We start from the raw sequence: 23,676 nt of genomic DNA, 5'->3' as shown, positions 1-23,676 counted from the left end.
CTCGTGATTTTTTTTTTCGCCACACTAAAAGTTACTAAAAGTCCCTGTAAATTTGGCTTTTTATTTCTTTGAAACGGCGTCATTGTGTATTTTTTTTCTTTTTCGGTTTACGAGACCAAAGTATCGTACCTCAAGGGAGGTGCCAATTTAGAACAGGCCGCTCATTTCCGTTTTGAGAAATAGACAAGTAAAATGTGCGAAACAAAACGCTGATGATTACTAAAGAAGGATCATGAAGACTTGTTATCCCTTGCTGTTTGATCCCTCCTGGCTAGAACGACCAGCCAAGCAATCGTCTCAAAATTTTAGGACGAGATCATTCGTTTGAAGGAACTGTGCACTCGTACGGGCAGAATAGTTAGGAAACTGACACGAAGACCGCTCTAATTGTAATGAGGCTTCAAGTGAGCAACTAAAGGCAGATGAACCAAAGTTGATCTCAATTTACATGTACTCTAACAGTGCTGTCACTAGATAGGGGCTCTTATTGGAACGAGGGCGTTCAATGGAATCACTGCGGTAGTTGTATCACAGCTGGATACAGATACAATACTTTATTCAAGAGAAGAAAATAAAAAATTACAAAAATATCTCTCATAAGGGGATGTCTAGAGGTTAACCCCATATAAAAGATTCCCCGAAGTAAAAAAGGAAATTGGAAAGGAAAGATGCGAGTCAGAAGTTTAAACGCAAATAGCGTACAGCGCGTGATTTGGAAAAAGCCAAACAGAACGGGATTATTTTTCGTTAGCATCGTACGCACTGGAAAACCCTACTCGGCGCACATGCCCGAAGGGACGGCGAAGCCACCCTCATTTCGGAATATTCGAAATTTTTACTAAGTTCCAGTCCAACTGCTGTCATTCATCTGTCTCCTTTACTTTCAATGCAAAAAGTCCAGCCCTGATGTCGAACAGACCCTCAAAAAATTTCTGGCACGGCAGGAAATTAAGATAGACCAACTGATAATGCGGCAAGGGATTCAATTCGACCATACAACGGCGTGAAAACCGCTTTGAAGCCTACTGAAGTTTATGTCTTCTGGCCTAAGTGTGCGTGTACGTACATTTTCAGCGTACCTTGCAGATACATGCTGCAAACGTATCAGCCATTCAAATCATATTCTCCTTTGAGCGAAGAAGGTGATGACAGACTCTGCCAACGTGGACTAATCAAATTTGACTTCCTTCATCGCCGTAAATACGACATCCGGTATCTGACTCGACGGGCATTAAGGCTGAAGAAGACTGCGGGAAGACATTCTTGCGTTACAGGATCAAGTTGGTATCTTCTATTTTGCATTTGTTGTCTTGCACAACTTTTGAAGCACGTCTCGATAAGCGGACGAGTATTCAGTTGATAGTACACAACATTTTCATGGCCGAAACTATTGACTAAACTACTCAGAAGACGGATTATCCACTAAAGATTAAAAGAAGGAAGGTCGGGGAGAAGTATCGATTCAAAGTATTAAACTTATCCAGAGATTATTTTGTATTCAGTCTTGCCTAAATGTTGATTTCCAAACTGTTTTTAATTTCAGCAATTTTCGCTTTCGACCGATAGACTTCCAGTTTCACCTACGACCTGGGATGAATTATACGGCCATTGTTTTACTAGCGTCGATGCTAGTGAATTTTGTCTGTGTGGGTAAAAATAAGGATGGGAGAAAAGAGGAAAGTATTTATGCAACTAATCGGGTAAGTTTCATGGCGTAAGCAATCTTATTTGTAAATCAATCAAGTTAGGGGAAACAAATTCAGCTTAAAGGTGAGACGCGAGATCTTTGTCGTCTGTATTGCATATGATTTTGCAATCTAATCAGAGTGAAAGAAATATTGTATATCTATCTGTCTATCTATCTATCTAATCTATCAATCTATATCTATTTAGCTATCTATCTATCTATCTTTCCATTGTATAATGATGAGCTCATGCTGTCATAGGTTCAAAATATCAAAATGATCAGCCCGCAAGTTCAAAAACTGATCAAGCCGTGTTTCCTTGAAATAAGAATTAAATTTGTTAGACTACCAGGGCAAGAGGATTTCCACGTGATTTCAGGGCTCGTGGTTTGCTTGGAGAAATAATTATCGGTACTTTGGAAGAGAAGATATAAATTAGTATTATACCGTTAAATGAAAATGGGACAAACTGATGTAACTAAATTTTTCAGCCAATCGATTTTATTTTCAGTGATAAAAATGACACTTACGGTAAGAAACGTTATCTTTTATCAAAATTTCAAACGCATGAATTAATTCGATAATATTACGAGTTTACGCCCACACCGCACAAATGAGTGAAAATGATAAGTTTACCTCTCCTGACACTTCAAATCTTTCACTTTTAATAACAGGTGAAAAGAAATATTCTTGGACCTTATTCTTCGAAGCTGCAGTGGTATTTGGTATGTAAATTATAAAACTTAGATTCTGGAGCAACGTTCTAAATCTGATGCATGCATGGAGCAGACTGAATGAAACTGAAATGCTGACAAATATTAGTAGTACTCAACTTGTGAGGTCATGGCTAACTAAGTCATGTGAGGAACAATATTCAATCATCCCTCTTGAGTTTATTTTCCCCAACTATACAGCCTTAAGAAATCTTGAAAAGTATCCAGACCCCTGATGAAAAAAAGGATATTCCGGATTGTGCCTTTCATACTAGAATGTTCGGCTTTAGGACCTGTTTCAAATATTTGTGCGGAAACATTCTTAAGGCCTGGCTAAACTAGGAAACTTTGTTGCGGAAACATTGTTTCCTGTTATGTTTCCCGGAGTGGCTAAATTAGCAGGAAACAACAAAATGTTTTGCTGCCCCAGTGGCTAAACGAGGAAACATTGTTTCGGAAAACAAATGAGCTACGCATGCGTGTATGAATAAACTGACCTCGAGGAAGTCTGGGGATCAAAGGATGTTCACATTTTCATTGTATCAAAGCCCTTTGTGGCATTCTGCACAATAATAACGAACTTCAGCAACTTGTAACACTTCCAAGAAGAGTGGTACAGATCGCTTGTTTGTTGACTGGACTTCTTTTTTCTTTCCTGAGCCTCTTCCCTCATAAATTGAGACCTGATAATTAACCACTTGCTCGTGTAATCCCCCCGGCTGATATATTTTTGTGTAATCAGTAGATCGATTTGCGAATGCGCCACTTCCTTACTGTCCCTGTTCATGTAGTCCTTATGACCCACGTCCCCAGAGACAAGGCCTTTCCTCATACAGCGTAATTAGCATTTCAATTTCTTCATCTTTCCAATTCCTTTCCCTTTCCCTATCCCTTTCTTTGAGCGTGACCTGCTTGAATTTCTTCGCAGTCAGCCATTTTAATTGATGTCTGCTCGCCGTTGCTATGAAACATTTTCAATGTGCGAGCGGCACTGGAAACTAATCAACATTGTTTTCATCGTGGCTAAACTGGAAACATGTTTCGGACGCGAAATTTTGTCCGGGAAACAAAAATGTTTTTGTCTGCAGGCAAAAACAATTTTTGTTTCCGAGCAGCAAAATTTGTTTCCGCAACACATGTTTCCCGCACGGCTAAACTGGGAAACATTTGCCTCCGCAACAATGTTTCCGCAACAAAGTTTTTTAGTTTAGCCAGGCCTTTAGTTTGCTAAACACTATTTAACTATTGAAACTTAACTCTAGAACGACCGATTTTCGTTACAGAGAGATACCCCACCTTCCATGTATGTGAAGTCCACATGGCTTTCTGGCTATACAGGAAAAGGTGTTCTTGTGGCTGTTGTGGACGATGGGGTCAACATGAAACATACTTCCCTGCAATCTAACTTCGTAAGCTGTTGCTTTTGTTGACTGTATTTTTGTTTTTGTTTTTTGTTTTTTCGCATGAGACTCTCAACGGCGCGAATTTTTGGCTATTTGTTGTAATTTGTCGGGTAATGCCTCAGATCTAGAGATTATACATATTCAACAACTATACTTGAAAGCATTCTAACACGTTTAACATCAAGGCAACATGCTGTAAACAGAATTTTTGTGGTGAAGTGCAGACTCCCTGTGGGTAAAAGTCAGTCGCTTAAAAAATGTTAGGAGCATTTCTTTTTTTGTTTGTTTGTTTTTGTTGCGGCAGGACCAAACATCAAGTTATGACTTCTTAGAGAACAGAAACATCAGTGAATCCCACAGCCCCGGCAGGTATGGCAAACTTTGTAATATCCACCCATCATTTTTAAAATAAGAATACCACTGACAGACCGGTTTTTATTTATCGCCTGGGGCATGGGGAACGGGAGTGAGAGAGGGGGAGGGGGTAGGGGAGGGAGGGTAGGGAGGGGGTCGGAGACTTGGAGGATTTTGGTTGCGTTACAATAAAATTTACCTGATTCCCCCCAAGCCTCTGTAGTATTGTAAGGACGCCCCCTCAATGGCGGTAAATTTTCTATAGTCCTCCCTGCAAGTGACCAGTGATCCCCTCTGTCCATTATAATAATGTATATGATAGTACAGTATAGTCTTTATTCACCAAAGATAAAAATGCATCTCTTTTGTTAAAAGCAAGTGTAAGAAATTTTAAGAGGGTAAAAAGTAAGAATTAAAAATCTAGTATATTGCATGGCTAATTCATATGTGAAAAAACTAAACAGGTAATAAAAGAGTTTTTAAAACGCATAATGTTAATCTCAGGCTGAAAACAAGTTCCCTTCCTATGTTTGTAACTGGAAGGTTTAACAACTTAACACTAGGCATAATGGGTAAAATTGGATGTCCTTAAGCATTAGAAACTCTTTTAGACCCTCATATGGAGGCCGTCAACTTAAAAACAAAAACTTCAACCTAGGCCGTTCGACGACAGTTTTCGAGACAAAATCTTAAACACGCGTTTCCCTGCATAATCGCCCAGGCGTCGAAGGAGGCCTGGGTTTGAAATCCGAGTTTGTGGAATGAAATCATGGAAATGTTTGCATGCATGTATGGTTCCCCCTGCCCTTTCTCTCTTTTTAGACACGTCATTGAATTGAGTATTCAGTGCGCTTACAACTAATTCTCGAAATCTAGTCATGGAACAAGCTGCGCTGGGATCATAGCTGGAAGGCTCGATAGTAAATGTGGCCCAGGAGTCGCACACAAAGCACAAATTGCAGGTAAGAAAATATGTCACAAATTTATGTGACATTATGTGATAACTTGATAAGTAGAGGCAAATGTCCACTGATCACTTCACTTCATCGACACTGTGGTGAATAATTTTACTACTTTCAGTATTTAAATTATGTTCCAATGCTTGGAACGTTTAACACATTCTCCGCCGTGCAATGTATGTAAACGCGTCCGAAGTAGAAAGTTCCTTTGTGAGCTGAAGCCAACATAAGCTTGATCTTCGTAGGTAAAACTCGGGTGAACAGTTAGAGATGGGAGTGGACTTTTCATATTTTTTGGCGCTCACTGGTCGACTTAAAAAAAAAAAAACAACCGACAAAACAAGAAAAAGAACTGATTATATAAGGAGAGCATGTTTCTGAGACTATGTGTGTCAACTTTATATTATTAGACAGATATTTAGAGAGCATCATCGCATTATATTGATACAAACACAAAGAAAGCATAGATGGAAAATAAAGCCTGGAATGATCTTTATTTAGTTGACGTCTTTATTCTACATCAAGAACATGTAGTTTCCATGGATTGGAACGCTTTTCTATTGAGAATCGTCAAACCAAAGTAATATAATTAGCAAGTCAGAAGAAAGAAAATGCCTTTACAGCTGATCTTGTTGTGTCATTCATTGTTAGGTATTCGAATATATGACGCCAAAACCAAATCAACCGACGAATCAGAGGCAAAAGCGTTGAGCTTTAAAAGGGAATCGATCGACATCTACTCTAACAGCTGGGGGCCTGGGGACATGGGTTGGCAAGTGAAGGGACCCGGTCCTCTATTGGCGGATATCCTTGAAAAGGGAACACGATTGGTATGTAAGAAAATACCACATTTTGAGTGGCCAGTTCCTCCCATGAACTTAAAGTTTCGTTTTAGTTCAACAGCACCTCCAAACCTCATTTGAAAGCACAGATTCAGAGACACGAAGCGTATGTCTAGGGGAGGGGTCTGGTGCAGAGGGATGTGCACCCTACACCCCCCAGGATGACCCAGGGCTTTCTAATATAACTAGTATTCTGCAGGAAAAAGCTGGTTGGTAGAGGTATTTCATATGAGCGATTTTCCTTAAACAATCATTCTACCCAACAGACTCGTCGCAATATGAGATCATTATAACCGACTCGGCGCTACCTACCTCTCTGGTCTTATAATTATTCTGTGCGCCCTCGTAGTATAATTGTTGAATACCGTTTGAAAGTACTGCTCGTTAACTTTCATATGAGTCTGGTCATACAATGGGGTTATTAGCTCGCCTTCTCATAAGCTTTTTTGATCATGAAATTTAGGGCCGTGGAAGCAAAGGATCCATATTTGTTTTTGCCGCGGGAAATGGCGGACTCCCAGGAGACAGTTGTGCGTTTAGCGGTTATGTAAACAGTATTTATACCATCGCCATCTCTGGGGTGAACTGGGACGGCATGGTACCAAGCTACACCGAGAAGTGCGCGGCCATCATGGCTGTGACATATGGACAGGACATGTTTACAAGTGGAAAAGTGAAGCCTCCCATGGTAAGGGCCAATCGCTACTTATCGCTAGGGGAGAGGGGCGGGAAGGGGAGGGTTTTAGGGATCACATGATTTTTCAGGGAGAACGGAGCGAGGATCAGTCGTCATGAATAGAGTGTAAGGGGAGGACTGTAGAAATTTGACACAACACAGGCAAATGTGATCGCTACACAATCGATTTCTAATCTCTTGACACAACCAAAATCTTCCAATCCCCCACCGATGATAACCGGTGCCTATTAGTGAGTGATGTTTCGCTGAGCCCGTAAAAGGCGTTTTCTGTGACAGTGAATGGCGAAAAAACAGCACGTTCACATTTTGTCGCGAAAATTTGAAGAAGTCAACCAGTTGAATGAAAACTCTGAGTGTTTGGGGGTCTCACTTCCTACAATCGCGCTCAAAACTGTTTCGACGGCTTCCATTTATTTCCCTTTCTTCCCCTTCATCCCCTCTCCTATCTCCTATCTCATCCATGGTGTTTCTAGAACTTTCTTTCTCTTTTGACAGAAAAAGAGCTGTCAACATTTAGGGGCGAAGAGACGGTGAAATTGATTTAGCATGCTTATTGATTTATCTCAACATGATTCGTTCGCGACTGTAGCCTTAAAAGACAGTACAAATCGCTTTCAGAGTAGCTTATCATGATCCCGATTCCTTTTCTATTTTATTCATAGATGAATCCTAAAGGAAATAAAGATTGCGCGGAGAACTTTCCGGGCACCTCTGCCAGTGCTGCGCTAGCCTCCGGGATCATTGCGTTGACCCTTGAAGCAAAGTAAGTGAAAAAAACGTTTTGTAGAATAGAAACAAAGCAGGAACTTGAGATCTAGCATTTTGCTGTCTTATTTATGAGATCAGTGTGTTAACGTGTTGTGAGGTAAAGTTGGAAGTTGTTATTTTGAGATTTTTTAAGTTAAGCTTTTTGTTTTGTTGAGCCTTGCCTTAAGCGCCTACGTGTTATTTTGGTAGATTTATAGTTTTGATCTTTTATTTTTAGTGCGCGTTTGAACTTGGCTCAGTTCGCGGGTTTCCTTCATACCGTGCTAGACATTTTAATCGCTTGTCATGGTTGAGAATAAATGAGTTTCATACGTGGTCACGTTTGGGTTGGTAAAACTGACCTTGAGTTTTACCCACACAGAAGATCCTGTTTGTGCGTGTGATTCTCGCGCGCAGCTAAATCATTAGCGTTTAATTGGTTCCTTGGTGCTCGCCAAGTACTTCGGAGCGAGCCACCCAATTTCCCCCTTTGCAAAACAACGGATACACTATGGAAACTCCTACGGCCAGCTAACCCAAACTTGTTTGTGATTTTTGTATTTAATACGCGGGCACTCCTCGCAAAAAGTAGAAGATGAGAAAAGTAGCAGCAGTAGGGGCAGTAGTAGAAAAAAAAAAGATCTGAAACGTCGTAGTAGGAAAGAATGAAAAGAGAAGAGTCTTAATTCTTCTCGTTAAAAGCCAAGCAAGTGGTAAAACCCCCAACAAACGCAGCTAAAACATTATTAAAATTATTTCCATTTTAAAGCAGCATCAAGTGCTACTATAAGACTTCGCTTACGTGAGAATGAAGGGCTTCCCTCGTATTCTTTCAAGTTTACGTTTCTAACCTTTTTCAAGCCTTCTTCTTTTTCGAAACTAAATCTAATCACGAAGTTCGAAGAATGAAGATCCTCGTGGCTTTCAGATTTGACAGTGTTTCCTGCACGGGTTGTTCAAAGTTTATATAATGGTGCAAATGTTTGCAGTTAGACATATTTCTGACTATTACGAGACAAAATGAGACTAACCATTGAAGTCACTAATCTCGAGGTAGGGGCTTAACTTTTTTAAGTTTTACCAATACCTGTCGGCGTGTTCTAAATGAATCACTCGATGATGTCTATAAAGTGTTTAATAGTAGCGTTTTATTGTTTTGAAGTCCACAGTTAACTTGGCGAGATGTTCAGCACCTGATAGCCAGAAGCTCCAAGCCCATTATTCCTCCGAGAAGATCACTCTCGCCCTCTCTGCTCAGACGACCCAAACCTTCTTGGAAGACAAACAAGGCTGATCTTCAAGGTATATATTTAATAGAATCTACATCTGAATTTTCCTGAAATGTCCATTTCCTAATTGAATAAAAGCATGTCTGCCAGTCCTTCTGTCTGTCTGCCAGTCCTTCTGTCTGTCTGCCAGTCCTTCTGTCTGTCTGCCAGTCTTTCTGTCTGTCTGTCTGCCTGCCTATCTATCTGACTGTATGTCTGACTATCTGTCTAGGTGTCTGCACATGTGTGTCTGCCTGTCTGCCTGTCTGCCTATCAGCCTACCTGTCTGTCCATCTGTCAGTCTGTCTGCCTATCTGTCCGTCTGTCCGTCTGTCTGTCTGTCTGTCTGTCGGTTTGTCTATCTGTGGGTATGGTTGGTTGCCTGTCCCTTGGTTTGTCAGCCTGTCTGCCTATCTGTCCGTCGGTCTGTCTGGCTGCCTGTCTGTCTGTTAGCCTGTCCGTCAGTCTTTATGCGTATTACCTTTCAGTTTTGGTTATTTTCGTCCCTCCGTTTGTCCGTCTTTCAGTCTGTCTGACTCTTTGTTTGCATTTTTTATATTTGTCTGTCGGTCTGCCTGCCTATCTGCTTTTCTATTTTCCCAAAAAATCATCATAAAAAACGATATATTCTCATTTAGTGAGCGAGTACTATGGATTTGGGCTGATGGATGCTCTTGACATGGTTCGGTACGCGAGGAATTGGACTTCTGTGCCAAGGCAACTCTACTGTGAAATCAATCTAGAAATATCAAAGTACGTATAGTTATTGAGATCGATCTTGGGGCACTGCTAAAAGATATATATGATGAATTATGATATGTTTGCATATTGCATCATTTCAATCCATTTTTTCCCGCTAATCCAATTTTGAATTCATCAGTGGGGAAGCTTAATACCAAAGTTTGCCGAAGTGAGAAAAACCTTCCGCTCTTTATTCATAGGGACTAACATGGATTGCAGCATGCCTAAGGTGGAACGGTTTCACTTATTTTCATTAATCATCATTATAATTCTTATATTTTATGAAGCTTCGAATGGCCACAAATTCCTTGGAAAGGAAAATTTTTTAAGCGTCTGTCTGTGAAGGCAGACAACTGTGGGATCCGATACCTGGAACATGTTCAGGTACAAATGAATCTTACGTTTCCACGCCGAGGGTACCTGGAAATGGAATCCGTTTCTCCAAGTGGAACCCTGTCCCGACTCCTTTATCCACGGCCAATTGACAGCTTAACCCGTTCCAAAAATTTTTCAAACTGGACAGTGACCAGCTTACACTACTGGGGAGAGAATCCTATTGGGGACTGGAACATAATGATCAAGAACAGCAAGCCAGACAGAAACACTAGGAATGTACATGGTAACGTGACACAAAATTGCCTGTCTCCATAATAAAACTTTGTTTTACACTAAATTTAAAATGAAAAAAGAAGCAAAATTTAAGTGGTCGACATGATTGGAGCAGAGTGGATGGAATTTAAACCTCGATGATATGGATTGTACTTCTTTGTGAGAAAGGAAATTTTTGGACACGAAATGGATACAAACACAAAATATTTCCCATGGAGTCTCTCCATTTGTTTTGTGGTTAGACTTAAGTTGAATTGTGGAGCATGGTTTGAAATGAAGCATATCACAAGGTTGAGGACCAGTCATTATCTATCGCCTGAAGGGGTCAGAGGATTCTGGTTATGCTACAAAAAAAAAATTACCTGAATTTCCTCCACTCACCCCCGCGCCCACCGAGGCTCTGTAGTATTCTAATAACCCCCATCATTACTTTTGCGTTTACACATTCTGACTGAAGTAAATAAATTATGGGAAGTTTCTATTGGTCAGTTAATTCAAGGGGATCTCACTGTTACTGAACAAGGTCAGATCCAAGAAATCCGTAAGAGGACTTATAAAAAGAAATTGTTGGCTCTCCTGATCAGTAATTTCTACCAACTAAGCTTTCGTTTATGAAAGTAAGTATAAGTCACGTTAATGTTTTCAGCCATTCCAATACATGGAAATTACACAACATGGTCTTCTTGGACTCCCTGCCTTGTCTCGTGCGGTGGAGGGATTCAGACCCGCTCACGTGCATGCACCAATCCTCCACCTGAAAACGGAGGAAGAGACTGCAGTGGCCTTGGTACCAGATCACAAACAAGATACTGTAACATACACACGTGCCCAGGTAGAGTTCGAGGCTTACTCAGGAATAAAAATGAACTAAATTACGAGACCTTGCTTGTCTATTTGACGACATTTCAAAACCAAATTCATTTTCTCTTCAATTTTTTCCCTTCTGTCTGGTTATCTGCTTGCCTACCTACTCAACTACATTCATCTATCTTCTAATCTATCGAGCTATCTATCTAACTAACTATTCGTCCATCCAACTATCCATATATCCATTGATCCATTTATATACCTGTATACATATATATATATATATATATATATATATATATATATATATATATATATTGTAGTACACGAGGACGGACAACTTCGAGCTAAGAAAGACATATACTCAAATAAAAAGTCTAAGAAAGTTTAATAAAATACGTTTCGGTCCGAGACCTTCATCCATTGTAATACAATGAGTTACAAATTCCTTAAATAGATTTATATAGGGCGTGATGACATATAAACAAACTCAGTAATTTCTACGGGAAAAATTATCACAATAAAAAAAAAATGGAAAAATTGTCGAATCCACTGAAAATGTTAAGGAACCAGCGTTGACTTGAAAGGCGAGAACTGTACTTAAATATATATATATAAGCGAAATAGGCAACGTAGGATCCATGACAGTGCTCGACAATGAAGGAGCGATTACAGTACCAAATGGACTACTCAAGCTACGCACTTATGGATTTTAATACAGCCTGTTTCGTAGACCAACAAAAGTTGATCCACTCATCAGTTAAACTCCATACACACTCCATACACTTATGTGTGTATGGAGTTTAACTGATGAGCGGATCAACTTTTGTTGGTCTACGAAACAGGCTGTATTAAAATCCATATGTGCGTAACTTGAGTAGTCCATTTGCCACTATATATATATATATATATATAATATTATCAGCAACGAATTGGGTTTTTTGGTACAAGACATTTAATTGCTACTCAGAGTTTCATGCTCCATCAGGAGCAATCATCAGGCAGTTTAATTCAGGTGCTGACCTCCTTTACTTTAGGTCATGTAATACAAAATATCGGTGGAATTATCGCACGTGTATATAACCTATATTGCTGTAAATTTTAGACGAAAATATTGATTGAAAAAGGAATTTAAACAAACCAACGGACAGGCAATTGCAAACCATTCCTGTGACTGTTCATTTCAACGAAAAGTTTGGGAACACTAGAAGTAGCTGTGGCGCTAAATCGTTATGTTTACCTTACTTTTATCAGATAATGAAGGGTCTAGGCAGTGGGGACCCTGGTCCGAGTGCAACGTCACATGTGGTGGAGGATATAGAGAACGCAAGTGTATCATGCCTGATAGCCCCGGAAATTCCTCCAAAGAAAATGAATGCCTTGAAAAAACAGAGCAATGTAACAACCACGCATGTCCACCAGGTAAGTTACAACAAAAAGAAATTGCATACAAACAGTCTAGGATACTAATAAAAGTGTGTCGGATTTTGCAAGCAGTTGAATTTTATGAACTTTTCAAATTCAGACTATCATCTTTCCTCGACAGTTCCTGATCCAATTTCTTCTGTCCTGTCCTTCTATTAACCCTTCTGGGACTGGGAGTGTTGAAGGCAGATCTTATTTTCTTAAGAAATCTAGCGATTTTAGATTTTGTCTCGTTTGAGAAAGATAGCACAATTGTGTTGAAATTCATCCTGACAGATAAAGGCATGGTTGCTATAAGCTTAACTAACACTCGTTAACTGAATGGTTTGATGGTATATTGATCATGCATAAGTGATTCAATTTAATTAATCCATATGATTGTTCTTATTTCTTCATTTCCGTGACATTTTTTATCAGAAGGTAAACAACACTTTTCGGTTTATACTTAAACACGAAAACGTAGAAAATCGTGGCAACATTGCTTAGCAGTTGTCAAATTACATTGTTTCTTCAGTTGATGGAAATTATACAAACTGGTCCAACTGGTCTAAGTGTAATGCAAAGTGTGGCAGTGGAACTCAGCAGCGAAATCGTTCATGTTCTAACCCACCAACTGCAAACGGAGGGAAACCATGTGCAAGGCCTACTGAAGAAACACGGATGTGTAGTACTGAAATGTGCACAACTCCAGGTAACTTCTTCTTACATCTATCGTACCTTTGCTTAAGGATGTCTGCACAATGGCATTCAATTACCGGTACACTGTTAAGCAAAAATAATTCTGATTTGTAAGTGTCATCGGCGGTCACCATAGGAAAAATTTCTCCTCGTATAGGTGCCAGCTATGCTTGCCGAAAAAAGTTCACGTATGTGTCTATCAAATCCATTTTTACTTGTTGAATGTCTTTACTAAACAACAGTGTCTCTACACAACAAACGGACGGGCGATTCACTGGAACACAAGCAACAGACCTCTGAAAACCGACCGACGAAAACAAAATTTTATGTTATTGCGCCTTCGTACGGGACGGCCACGTAATTCGTCGGCGAGATACAAACTCACATGGGGAGAGTAACTGCCCCTAGAGTAATCCTAATCAGCAGTACTCTCACAATGTATTTAAGCGTAACGAGGAAACCAACACCTTGTAAAACTCTGCATGTCATTCTGATAACTTTATTACACGACTCGAGCAGTCAGAGGGCCAATAACTAAAATAAACCAATCAAAATGCTCTATTGCCGGTCCAATATTCTCTAAGTATTGGACCGGGCACTGTCCCGAATGGTCCCGAATGATACCGCACTTGTGTCCCTTTGAACTTCAGTCGAATAGAAATTCGCTCCGACGAAGGCTTAACACTCGAAACGTCAGCTTTTGTAATCGTTACGGTGGCCCATTTACCATTTCAACTTTGTTGATATATCCAAATTATTTCGTTACTTCCACCGACGCAGCCCCAAACAGTTTCTTTCGAAACTATCAGCCTTTATTCATAATATTTTCAGTTCTGAGTTCACGCGTTGTGGCTGATTTAAAAATTATGAAAGGGAAGTTTTATTCGTCGATCAGTTGTTTCAAAGTGATCTCGATGTTACTGAACACGGTCAGATCCAATAAACCTTAAAACGACCTATGAAAAAGAAATTTATCGGTTCTTCTGACCAGTCACTTCTACGAAATAAGCTTTCGTTTAAGAATTTAGAAAGATAAAGTAATTGAAAGTCCAATTCGTGTTTAAAAAGTTGTTACATTTTCCCAGAGTGGTTTTGATGGGGTCTATAATTGGCCACAGGATTCATTATGATTGGGAAGGTTTTCTGAGAGGCCAGGAAGACAGACACAGCGACAATCAACCCCTCCCCCCCTACTCCGTCAATCCCTATGAGTGTCCTAATTCTTCACTCCTCCGACATGGTTATCTGAAGGTCGACTGCGTTCTTCAGTTTACGCTTAAACACCAAAATATAGAGAGTCAAAGTAACATTGGTTGGCAGTAACCATTATAATAAATTGTTTCTCTAGTTCATGGAAATTATACAAACTGGTCCGACTGGTCTAATTGTAATGCAAAGTGTGGCAATGGAACTCAGCAGCGTAATCGTACATGTTCTAACCCACCACCTGCAAAGAGAGGGACGCCATGTGCAGGGCCTTCTAAAGAAACGCGAATGTGTGGTACTGAAATGTGCACAACTCCAGGTAACTTCTTCTTAGATCTATCGTACCAGTAAATGTCGTATTACATTAGCATTCAGTTGCTGTCACACGAGCACAAATATTATTTACAAGTGTCATCAGGGGAAGGCGGAAGATCTTTTTCGTGTCACGATAATATTTACCGAATCCTCTCTTAAGGCTCTGTAAGATTTTTCATGATCCCTCTCACTGTGAGTTGATTGGCAGTCAAATGTCTAACAGTTCTCACTTTACGCCGCTGTTGTTGGGGACGACTGATCCCCCCACCGTTCCCCTTAACAACCATGCAATCCTCCCAAAATAAGTTCCTCCACTTTCCTCACAGGCGATAAATTTAATAACTGGTCCTCACCTAAGCTTTGGTTTGAGAATTGAGAAAGATTAAGTAATTCAAATTCACGTTTATGTTTACAGCCATTCCTATACACGGTAATTACACAATATGGTCCTCTTGGACTCCCTGCCTTGTCTCGTGTGGAGGAGGGATTCAGACCCGCTCACGTGCATGCACCAATCCTTCACCTGAAAACGGAGGAAGAAACTGCAGTGGCCTTGGTACCAGATCACAAACACGATATTGTAAGAGACGCCCTTGCCCAGGTAGAGTTTTGAAGCGTTCTCACGTGTAATAAATACTAAATTAGTAGGCTTTCTTCGTACTTTTAATGGACGTTTTTAAAAACATATTCATTTCTTTGCCTACCTCTCTTTCTGTCTGTTTCTCTTTTTGCCAATCTACCTTCCCACCCATCTATCCATCTTTCGCTCTATCTATCTATCTATCTATCTATCTATCTATCTATCTACCTTTTAATCTCTCCTTCTACAGATCTGCTTTCTATCTACTTCTATCAATAATTGTCAGTCTATCTTCGTTCTTCCATCTACATGTCTGTTTGTCTGTCTATGCAATAAGTTTAATATTTTTTTCTGTATCGTCTGATATCATTTCGCGAGTTTTTTTTATGTCCTCTTAGTTCATGGTGGTTACTCACCATGGGGCGAATGGAGTGTTTGTACCAAGTCATGTAACACAGGACATCAGTGGCGTGATCGCAAGTGTACCAATCCCAAGCCGGCACACGGTGGGAGAAACTGCCTAGGACTGGGACAATGGGGAGGATCTTTTCAAGGCCAAAGATGTAACACGTATAAATGTCCAGGTACAACTTTTTGTTATCTTTGTTCTGTCTTTTCTTTTGCTTGGTATACAGTACTAAGCTACCTTTTTCTAAGAGCAGGCAATAAGAATCAGTTACATACGGTTGGAAGCGTTCGCTTGAATCGGAGAAACGACGCTTCTAAAGTTCATCATCCTTTCCCTCCCTACTCTCAAAACTTGATTTTTTGGTTTTCTTTGATACTAGTTTCATTATGTACATTATAGGAGCTTTTCTGAGTGAAGGCACATATTCAGATTATCCCTTCCCGCCATTTGTATCCAAACAAATCCTTAGGCTCCGGATACTTCTTTAGGTAACGAAGTTACCAGCGACAACAGGGCCCGATCTTCTCGATAAACTTCCTAAAAGCCGACCTCTTGTGGATTAATTTACAACTTTATCATCTTTTAACAAAGTCTCACTTGATATGGGTTTCATGTCTTTAGTCTCCTTTCTTTTATCTTAGAGGCCCCCGATTTTACCTTGATTTACTTGTAGTTTACATTAGTGACTAAGCTCTCTGATCAGTGATGAGTTTGATGAGTTTTAATGATGTTTTAACATGACGACAGAAAAGAGAAAAACGTTTTTTTTCTATTGTCTACGTTACAGGTCATGTATTTTCTTTGAAGCTAATTCTGTATGGAACTAAGGAGGACCCCCTCAAAAACAACCCTCGTGTCTCTAAAAGGAAGAAAATATTGCAGGAGGTCAAAATAGACAGACGAAAGAGTGGTACGTTGACCAGATTGAAGCATGCACATATTCCAATACTCATCCTTCACACTACATAGGTGAAAAATGAATGTTACAAAGAAAAATGTAAAGAAGAAAGCATTATCAAAATTATCTTCAATTAAAGCGATAAAATCTAAGACGTTTCGGTAACAACAGTCTATCGTCATCCTTAGACTTTCCAGTTCATGGAGGATACTCACCGTGGAGTAAATGGCAGAATTGTAATAAAACATGTGGAGGAGGAATCCAATTGCGCTCTCGTTCCTGTAGCAATCCTCCACCTGCCAATGGAGGGAGAAATTGCCACTTACTAGGAAAAGATTCACAATCACGAAGATGTAACACAAAACCTTGCCCAGGTAAACCTTACACGAAGCTGGCCTCTAAAGAACAACTATTAATACTACCTATTTTATCTATCACTGAGCCGAATCCTTGAGGCCTTTTCTGCTAAAGAAGGACTATCTTTAGCCCCTTCGTTTACTATTTTTTCGTGTTCTTCTTCCTCAGTTCATGGCGGTTACTCGCGTTGGTACTCCTTGGGTAGGTGCAGTCGGACATGTGGTCAAGGAAGACAGCTATTCCTTCGATACTGCAACAATCCTCGACCAGCACACGGAGGACGAGGCTGTAGGAGACTGGGACCGCGTTATGAGTACCAAACTTGTAACACACAAAAGTGTCCAGGTAGACTTTTGACTAAAGAATCAAATGAGTTAAAAGACAGACAAAACATGAAAATGGTAGAATTCCAGTCAAGTCATTTGGGATTATGCTCCTTTCTATGGTTTGTTTTGCTATGAGAGTACTATTATCAAGCTGAAATACGATACTACTACATTTGGCGGTTTTTATGTATCTTTTTTATGATTTCTTGTGTTCTCTTTCTTCAGTTGATGGCGGTTACTCTCCTTGGCAGCGCTTGCATGAATGCTCTCGCTTATGTGGTGGAGGAACTGAACACTTTATTCGTTATTGCGACAATCCCCGGCCAGCACACGGAGGGAAGAATTGCTCGAGACTTGGACCAGCTGAGAAAAGCCAAAGTTGTAACACACAGAAATGTCCAGGTAAACTTTTACTCTGCGGGTGAAATATTTATAAAAGCTAGTCAATATACATCACGCAGCGCGAAATATACACAGTGATATTACAGCTGATATGGATTCAATTTGTTTTCTTTCAAATGTTTTATCACATTATAAAATAGTCATTTTGTTGCTGCAACATCAGCATTTACTGTTTTGTGTGGTTGGTGGATAGTCTTCTTTAATATTTTGTAAAATTTAATTTTTCCTTCCTGAGCTGCTCATGGCGGTTTCTCTAAATGGCACTCCCGTTGTGAATGCAGTCGGTCATGGTTCGATTCTGAGACAATCCTCGACCAGCACACGAAGGTTGAGACTGCAGAAGACTGGGACCATATCGTGAATACCAAAATTGTAACTTACAGAAGTGTCCAAGTACAGTTTCAACCAAAGTGTCGAATGAGCGGGTGAAATTTGCTATGAGAATACATCAGCACGAAATAAACAAGATGAAATTACAGCTGCTTAGGATTCCAATTGTTTTCGTTCTAATGATCGATTAGGTTTTAATATAGCTATTGCGTAGCTACCTCATTTGCATTCACTATCATAAGGGGTTAAAGAAACAAAAAATCTTGACATGCGTTGAATTGTATCGTTGTTTCATTCAAGCCAACAAATAATTAACTAACAAAAAATTTATCCAACGAACAAAAGAACGATTCAAAGTTCTCCGTAACCAGATAACGGAGAAAGTAAATAAACGAAGGGAAAACAAAATCCAAACGTGCCATGTGCTTTTCTTCTCCAACTCCACAACAAAGAAAAAAGGAAAAACAGTCAATGAGGTCAGCGGCTCAGTGTATATAAGCCGTCTCAAAGTGTCTACTTCAAACTAACAACTTTTGCCCTCTCCCTATCAGTTCATGGCGGTTTCTCAAAATGGCGCCCCTGGGGTGAGTGCACCAAGTCATGCGGTGGAGGTGCACAATTAGCCCATCGATCTTGCAACAATCCTCGGCCAGCGAACGGAGGACGAAGCTGCCTGAAGCTGGGACCAACGAAAAAATTCCAAAGCTGTAACACACAGAAGTGTCCAGGTAAATTTTACTATGCGGGTCAATTAGTGAAAGATCAGTAAATCGTTAAAACCACAAGATTAAATGGAGAAAAATTTTTGATTCTGCTCACGGAAAAAGAATAAAATATGGATTAATTTATTATAGTAATTAGGATATTATTCGATCATTGGCTATCCCAAAGATAGCCTCAGGGTTAACCCTCCTGTTGATGCATTTCTGTGAGTTCTTGACTTAAAGTATTGCTATACCTTTTTGGTGGAATACCAGAACATTGCAGGAAATCCACAAAAATTGTCCGTTATCCATATACACTTCGGAGTGGATAGCGGCACTCTAAAAGTGTCTTCTCCGACCACTTAGCCAATATTTGTCTGAATCTCACAGTCTCAAATTTCCAGGGTTTATGCGACTGAAGACCTTAGCGTTAGAAGCAGCGCATAAGTGAAGAGAGAGACCATTTTACCCCACTTGATAAACTTATCATAATGTCCTGTGTCCCTTCAGTTAATGGAGGTTACATTTCATGGAGCAGCTGGAGTGTTTGTAGCAGGTCATGTGACGGAGGAACGCAGACTCGTTCTCGTAATTGCACCAATCCTCCGCCAGCAAACGGTGGTAAAAACTGCACAATCATAGGACCAGATTCAGAATCGCAAAGATGTGCGACAAACAAATGCCCAGGTAATTAAAGTCAATAAATACTCCTGTCATTTTTCTTATTTTGGAAGCCCATCTTGACCATAGCCATGGAAAGACTACAAGTATTGTTTTTCCATCTTACATGTTATTTCCAGTGGCGTCAAATCATTCTTGTCAAAGTTTGGTAGATCATAGCTACTGCATGAGGTTCAAACTGTTTTGAAACAGCCGTTAAGACCTGCCAAGATGTGTGGCAAATGCAAAGATTTTTTTTCTTTCCTTGACTATGTTATTTAAGTGACGAGACTTATAAACGGAGGGAGGATCAGTCGTCGCCAGAGTATAATAAAAAGACTATAGAAATCGATTGCCAATCAACTGTAAATGAGGGGGCATCATAAGCATCTTACAAAGCCTTATGGGGGGAGCAGGCAAATTTTATCGAGGCACAACCAAACTCCTCCTACCTGCTTCACTCAGGCGATTTCGATTGGCGATTGACTATGATTTGTTCCACAGAGAAACATGAAATGCAACAATATTAGTGATCATTGCATATTCGTTTCAAGATTAAATTTATGACCATTTTTACCCCGCAGTGGATGGGGGATACTCCCACTGGTCTCCCTGGTCTTCGTGTAGTGATACCTGTACCGGAAGTCAGAATCGTACACGTTCATGCACCAACCCGCCGCCTACAAATGGAGGGGCACTGTGCGAGGGAGTCGCTCTAGAAAAACGAGAATGCTCGAATAAAAACTGTGAAGACCTTGTTGGTAAAAGTTTTTCTATCATAAAGACTGCGGTGTTTCACAAGGATTTCCAGCTCTGAAAAAAGTCGTAACAAAACACCGGTAAAATCCCGATAATTATTACCAATCAGCTGCTGACACGTCACTCGCCTTTCGCGCCGCTCTGTTAGGTTGATAAGTGAATATGGCTCAAGATTCAACACATTTTTTCACCTAGAGCCTTATCGCCCACGCACCGTTACGACTTTTCGCGGATGGTCGATCCTTTGTTTTTTTTTTTTTTTTTCTTTCATAAATAAAGTCGACTTTTCTCGTCAGTAAAGGCCTATTATGTTTATGCAATAAAGAAAATAATACCTGGTTGCTCGTTGTTCCTCTCGTATTCCTCACTCGGCTCCGTGCTTGCATACTTGAAGAAAATTTTCACATCTAGGTGCGTCCATCTATTGTTCTCTGATTTATTTTGAGATTTATTTGATGCACAGGCAGACAATGTAATAATATTAGATTTAGTTTTCATGATTTTATAGATAGATTGTGGTATACAAAGTAAATACAACAATGGAGTCACGTTCTAGGAATACCCTTGGACCAGAAAAGTGCCCTATGCACTAAACGTTGTTAAACGTAAACGTAAAACAAATCTAACATACATGTAGCCTATATCCATTTTTTCTATTTAATTTGCATCCACCGAACAAAATATCTCAGTATGATAAAAATGACTGCCTGTCCTCCATTGCTATTTGAAATAAGAAGAATACATTGATATGGTATAAAGAATTTCATATTCTATTACTAATTGAGAGATTTGATGTTGGTATCTTTCTGCTTATAGTAATAACAGAGCGTACTTCTTGTCACGATATTACTGGTGAGGAAGAATGCAGACAACGAAAAAATGGGCGTGGCTGCGGGAAATGTATTTGGGGTTAGTCATTTCTCTGTTAGCTTTAAAGTTGCACATGCACATCAAACTGGAAAGGTAATTCAACTTATGAAATAACATTTATTAGCGGTAGTAAAATGACGCACTCGCTTAGGATAAATGATATCATGATGAGCATTACTTTTAAGAAATTAAAAAAAAAAAAAAAAAACACGAAGACAGAGAAGGTGATCAAATGTGAACTAACGCCTGGAAATACAACTAATAATTTATCATGTTATCAGGAAAATGTACTCTACGTGAAATCCTAAGGTAAGTAAATGAATGATAGCTGCTTGTATACGCGTGAACAGCTGATTAACACTAAATTGAGATGTAAAACATCACATGGAAATGAAGGCTAATGGTGAGGGGGGAAATAAGGTATTTAATCAGTTTGGAAATAGATGGAAAACAGAAAAGTGAGAAACATATATATGAACTAATTATTTTCAGATGAAGTCATCATTCCAACTGATGGAGGTTATTCCAACTGGAGTCATTGGACTTCATGCAGTCAGACGTGCGGAGGAGGAACACAGACTCGCTCTCGGCTATGTACCAATCCCCCACCTGCAAATGGAAGAGAAGGCTGCGAGAGACTAGGGGAAAAAAAAGAAACACGCACTTGTGGAAAACAGAAGTGTACCGATTAGCGACAAAACTCGATTGAAAAGGAAGACAGCGTTTGGATGATGGTACAACTTAGTCTATTTGTCGCACATGACTGGTTTCTAATCGATCTTAACAGCAATAATTTTTTGTCCAAGAGGCCAGCTATTAGTCACCGTCTAGGAAGGAGGGGGAGGGAGGATTTTCGGGAGGATTACATGATTTTCAGGGAGGGGGAATCAGTCGTCTCTAACAGAGCATAAAAGGGGGGACTATGGGAAAAAATAGTGGCCAATAAAAGGGGAGGGGCGTCATAAGTATATAATAAAGCCTGATAGAGGTATTAGGTTAACTCCATAGTAACACAACCAAAATATGATACCTCCATCAGGCTTTATTATATACTTATGACGCCCCCCCCCCTCCTCTTATTACATCGCCTCCCAGTTAGCTCAAAGGATAGAGCGCTGGACTCATGCGCAAGAGGTGGAGGGTTCGAGCCCAGGCCGGACCAACACTCAAGGTCTTAAAATTATTGAGAAGAATGTGCTGCCTTTCTATAACATCAAGAAATGGTATAGATATTCTAGTCTTCTCGGATAGGGACGAATAAATAGAGGTCCCGTCTTCTGCAGGGTTAGGGGTAGGAGACGTTAATTTCCCACGCACGAGATTACTGTGTGATGGATGTCCGCCCCTGGGGTGGGATGGGTGGGTTATTGTCTTGCGTTTCATACATGAGCCTCTGGCTCGGGCAATATGGGTGACCATGCCTCACGTAAAGACATTAAACTTTGATTACCATTACTATTATATCAGAGGATTTTGGTTGTGTTACTATGGAGTTAACCTGATATCGTAAGGTCTATTATAATAGGAGGGTCCCTTGTCTTACGGTACTTGTCTTCTAAATCGGAATCAGAACAAATGCTGTTCTATCTATTTCAGATGGACTGCGTTCGAGATGAAGGGCTAGAGAGCTATTGCAACAACAACTATGATCATGACGTCCGTAAGATAATGTGGTCTATGGGAAGATTACAACCGACGATCGATGACGTTTATTCTACTTGACAATGCCCTAAAATCTCATTATGTCACTCAGAATGTATAAACAAGTTTTGGCCTTTAGTTGATATCCTTATTAAACTATTTTTACCATAACACTTAAACAGTTGTTGAAATGATGTTTTATTCTCTCTTGTTTGACAATCATTGGACTGCGATATGGGGTGATGTGGATATCATTGAATAATTCTCCATAAGACGAGGTCGAGTGAATTATTGAACATCATTGTCCAACTATGCTTCGTAGAGTACAAAAAACCCGCGAGACGAGTACAAATATCACGCCATATTCGCCTACACTAAAATCATAATTTGGTGTTTTGGATAATAAATCTCTTATTAGACGTTTTGTTATGTAGTATCGCTGAGTATTTTCACGAGTTGTGACGTAATTTGACTCGCCCTACGGGCTCGTCAAAATACGGCACAACTCGTAAAAATACTCAGCGATACTACGCAACAAAACGTGTAATAATATATATATATATATATATAAAGTGTGACTTGATTTTCGTAGAACAGTGCTCAATACATAGAAGTAGAGCGAAGTATATATTGTGGGAGGAAAAAGACAAGTAAACTACAAGTTCATCCCTACAAGCCTGTTTCGTGGTCTTGCACTCATCAGGGGATTTCATCCCCTGATGAGTGCAAGACCACGAAACAGGCTTGTAGGGATGAACTTGTAGTTTACTTGTCTTTTTCCTCCCACAATATATATATATATATATATATATATATATATATATATATAACTAACTGCAGACAGTACTGTTTCGGCCTTCTTTTACTTCAATGTTTACTTGTCTTTTACTTACTTGTCTTTTACTTACTTACTTTCTTACTTGTCTAGTTTACTTGTCTTTTTCCTCCCACAATATATATATATATATATATAACTAACTGCAGACAGTACTGTTTCGGCCTTCTTTACTTCAATGTTATAGACTGAAATTATAACATATCATGACGGTTGTTGGCGAGTAACTGTTGTAGTATATTCAGAAGGGTAAGCAAGAACGCCATAAAACGTCGTAATGCGTAGTGTTCATTTATAAAAAAAATTGCTTAAAAGGCTGAAAATGTCCAACAAGAAGTCATTTGCGGCCAGTTCGATCTCAAAAGGTCCAACGCTCTTGCATGGTACCTTCTAGCGTGATATGAAGTGATTTTCGTACCATCAGAGCGCGAAAATTCTTGAGCAACCGTATCTTGT

At 39.8% G+C, this 23,676-nt stretch overlaps 1 protein-coding gene across 3 annotated transcripts; it reads left to right on the top strand.

Annotated features, from left to right (window-relative positions):
* The first annotated feature begins 53 nt into the window (after nucleotides 1-53).
* LOC111335116 (SCO-spondin) lies at nucleotides 54-22,564 on the top strand. Of its 3 annotated transcripts, XM_088747912.1 has the most exons (28): nucleotides 54-1,443; nucleotides 1,544-1,700; nucleotides 2,360-2,410; nucleotides 3,682-3,807; nucleotides 4,106-4,170; nucleotides 5,032-5,117; nucleotides 5,766-5,944; nucleotides 6,420-6,644; nucleotides 7,316-7,416; nucleotides 8,563-8,702; nucleotides 9,307-9,421; nucleotides 9,697-10,028; nucleotides 10,665-10,850; nucleotides 12,080-12,247; nucleotides 12,765-12,941; nucleotides 14,277-14,453; nucleotides 14,865-15,050; nucleotides 15,428-15,613; nucleotides 16,226-16,348; nucleotides 16,525-16,710; nucleotides 16,862-17,038; nucleotides 17,245-17,421; nucleotides 18,303-18,479; nucleotides 18,966-19,142; nucleotides 19,700-19,876; nucleotides 20,691-20,783; nucleotides 21,237-21,478; nucleotides 22,341-22,564. In XM_088747912.1, the coding sequence occupies exons 2-27, from the start codon at nucleotides 1,593-1,595 to the stop codon at nucleotides 21,434-21,436; spliced, it is 4,095 nt and encodes a 1,364-aa protein (XP_088604038.1). In that variant the 5' UTR covers nucleotides 54-1,443; nucleotides 1,544-1,592; the 3' UTR covers nucleotides 21,437-21,478; nucleotides 22,341-22,564. The 3 variants fall into 3 exon arrangements, with proteins under 3 accessions (XP_088604038.1, XP_088604037.1, XP_088604039.1); XM_088747911.1 differs by having other exon boundaries at nucleotides 54-1,700; XM_088747913.1 differs by lacking the exon at nucleotides 6,420-6,644 and having other exon boundaries at nucleotides 54-1,700.
* Nucleotides 22,565-23,676: the final 1,112 nt, after the last annotated feature.

The sequence above is a fragment of the Stylophora pistillata genome, chromosome 2 (assembly GCF_964205215.1).
Source record: "Stylophora pistillata chromosome 2, jaStyPist1.2, whole genome shotgun sequence".
Taxonomy (NCBI): domain Eukaryota; kingdom Metazoa; phylum Cnidaria; class Anthozoa; order Scleractinia; family Pocilloporidae; genus Stylophora; species Stylophora pistillata.
The sequence above is the reverse complement of the archived record's forward strand: the minus strand, read 5'-3'. Positions and strand labels throughout refer to the sequence as shown.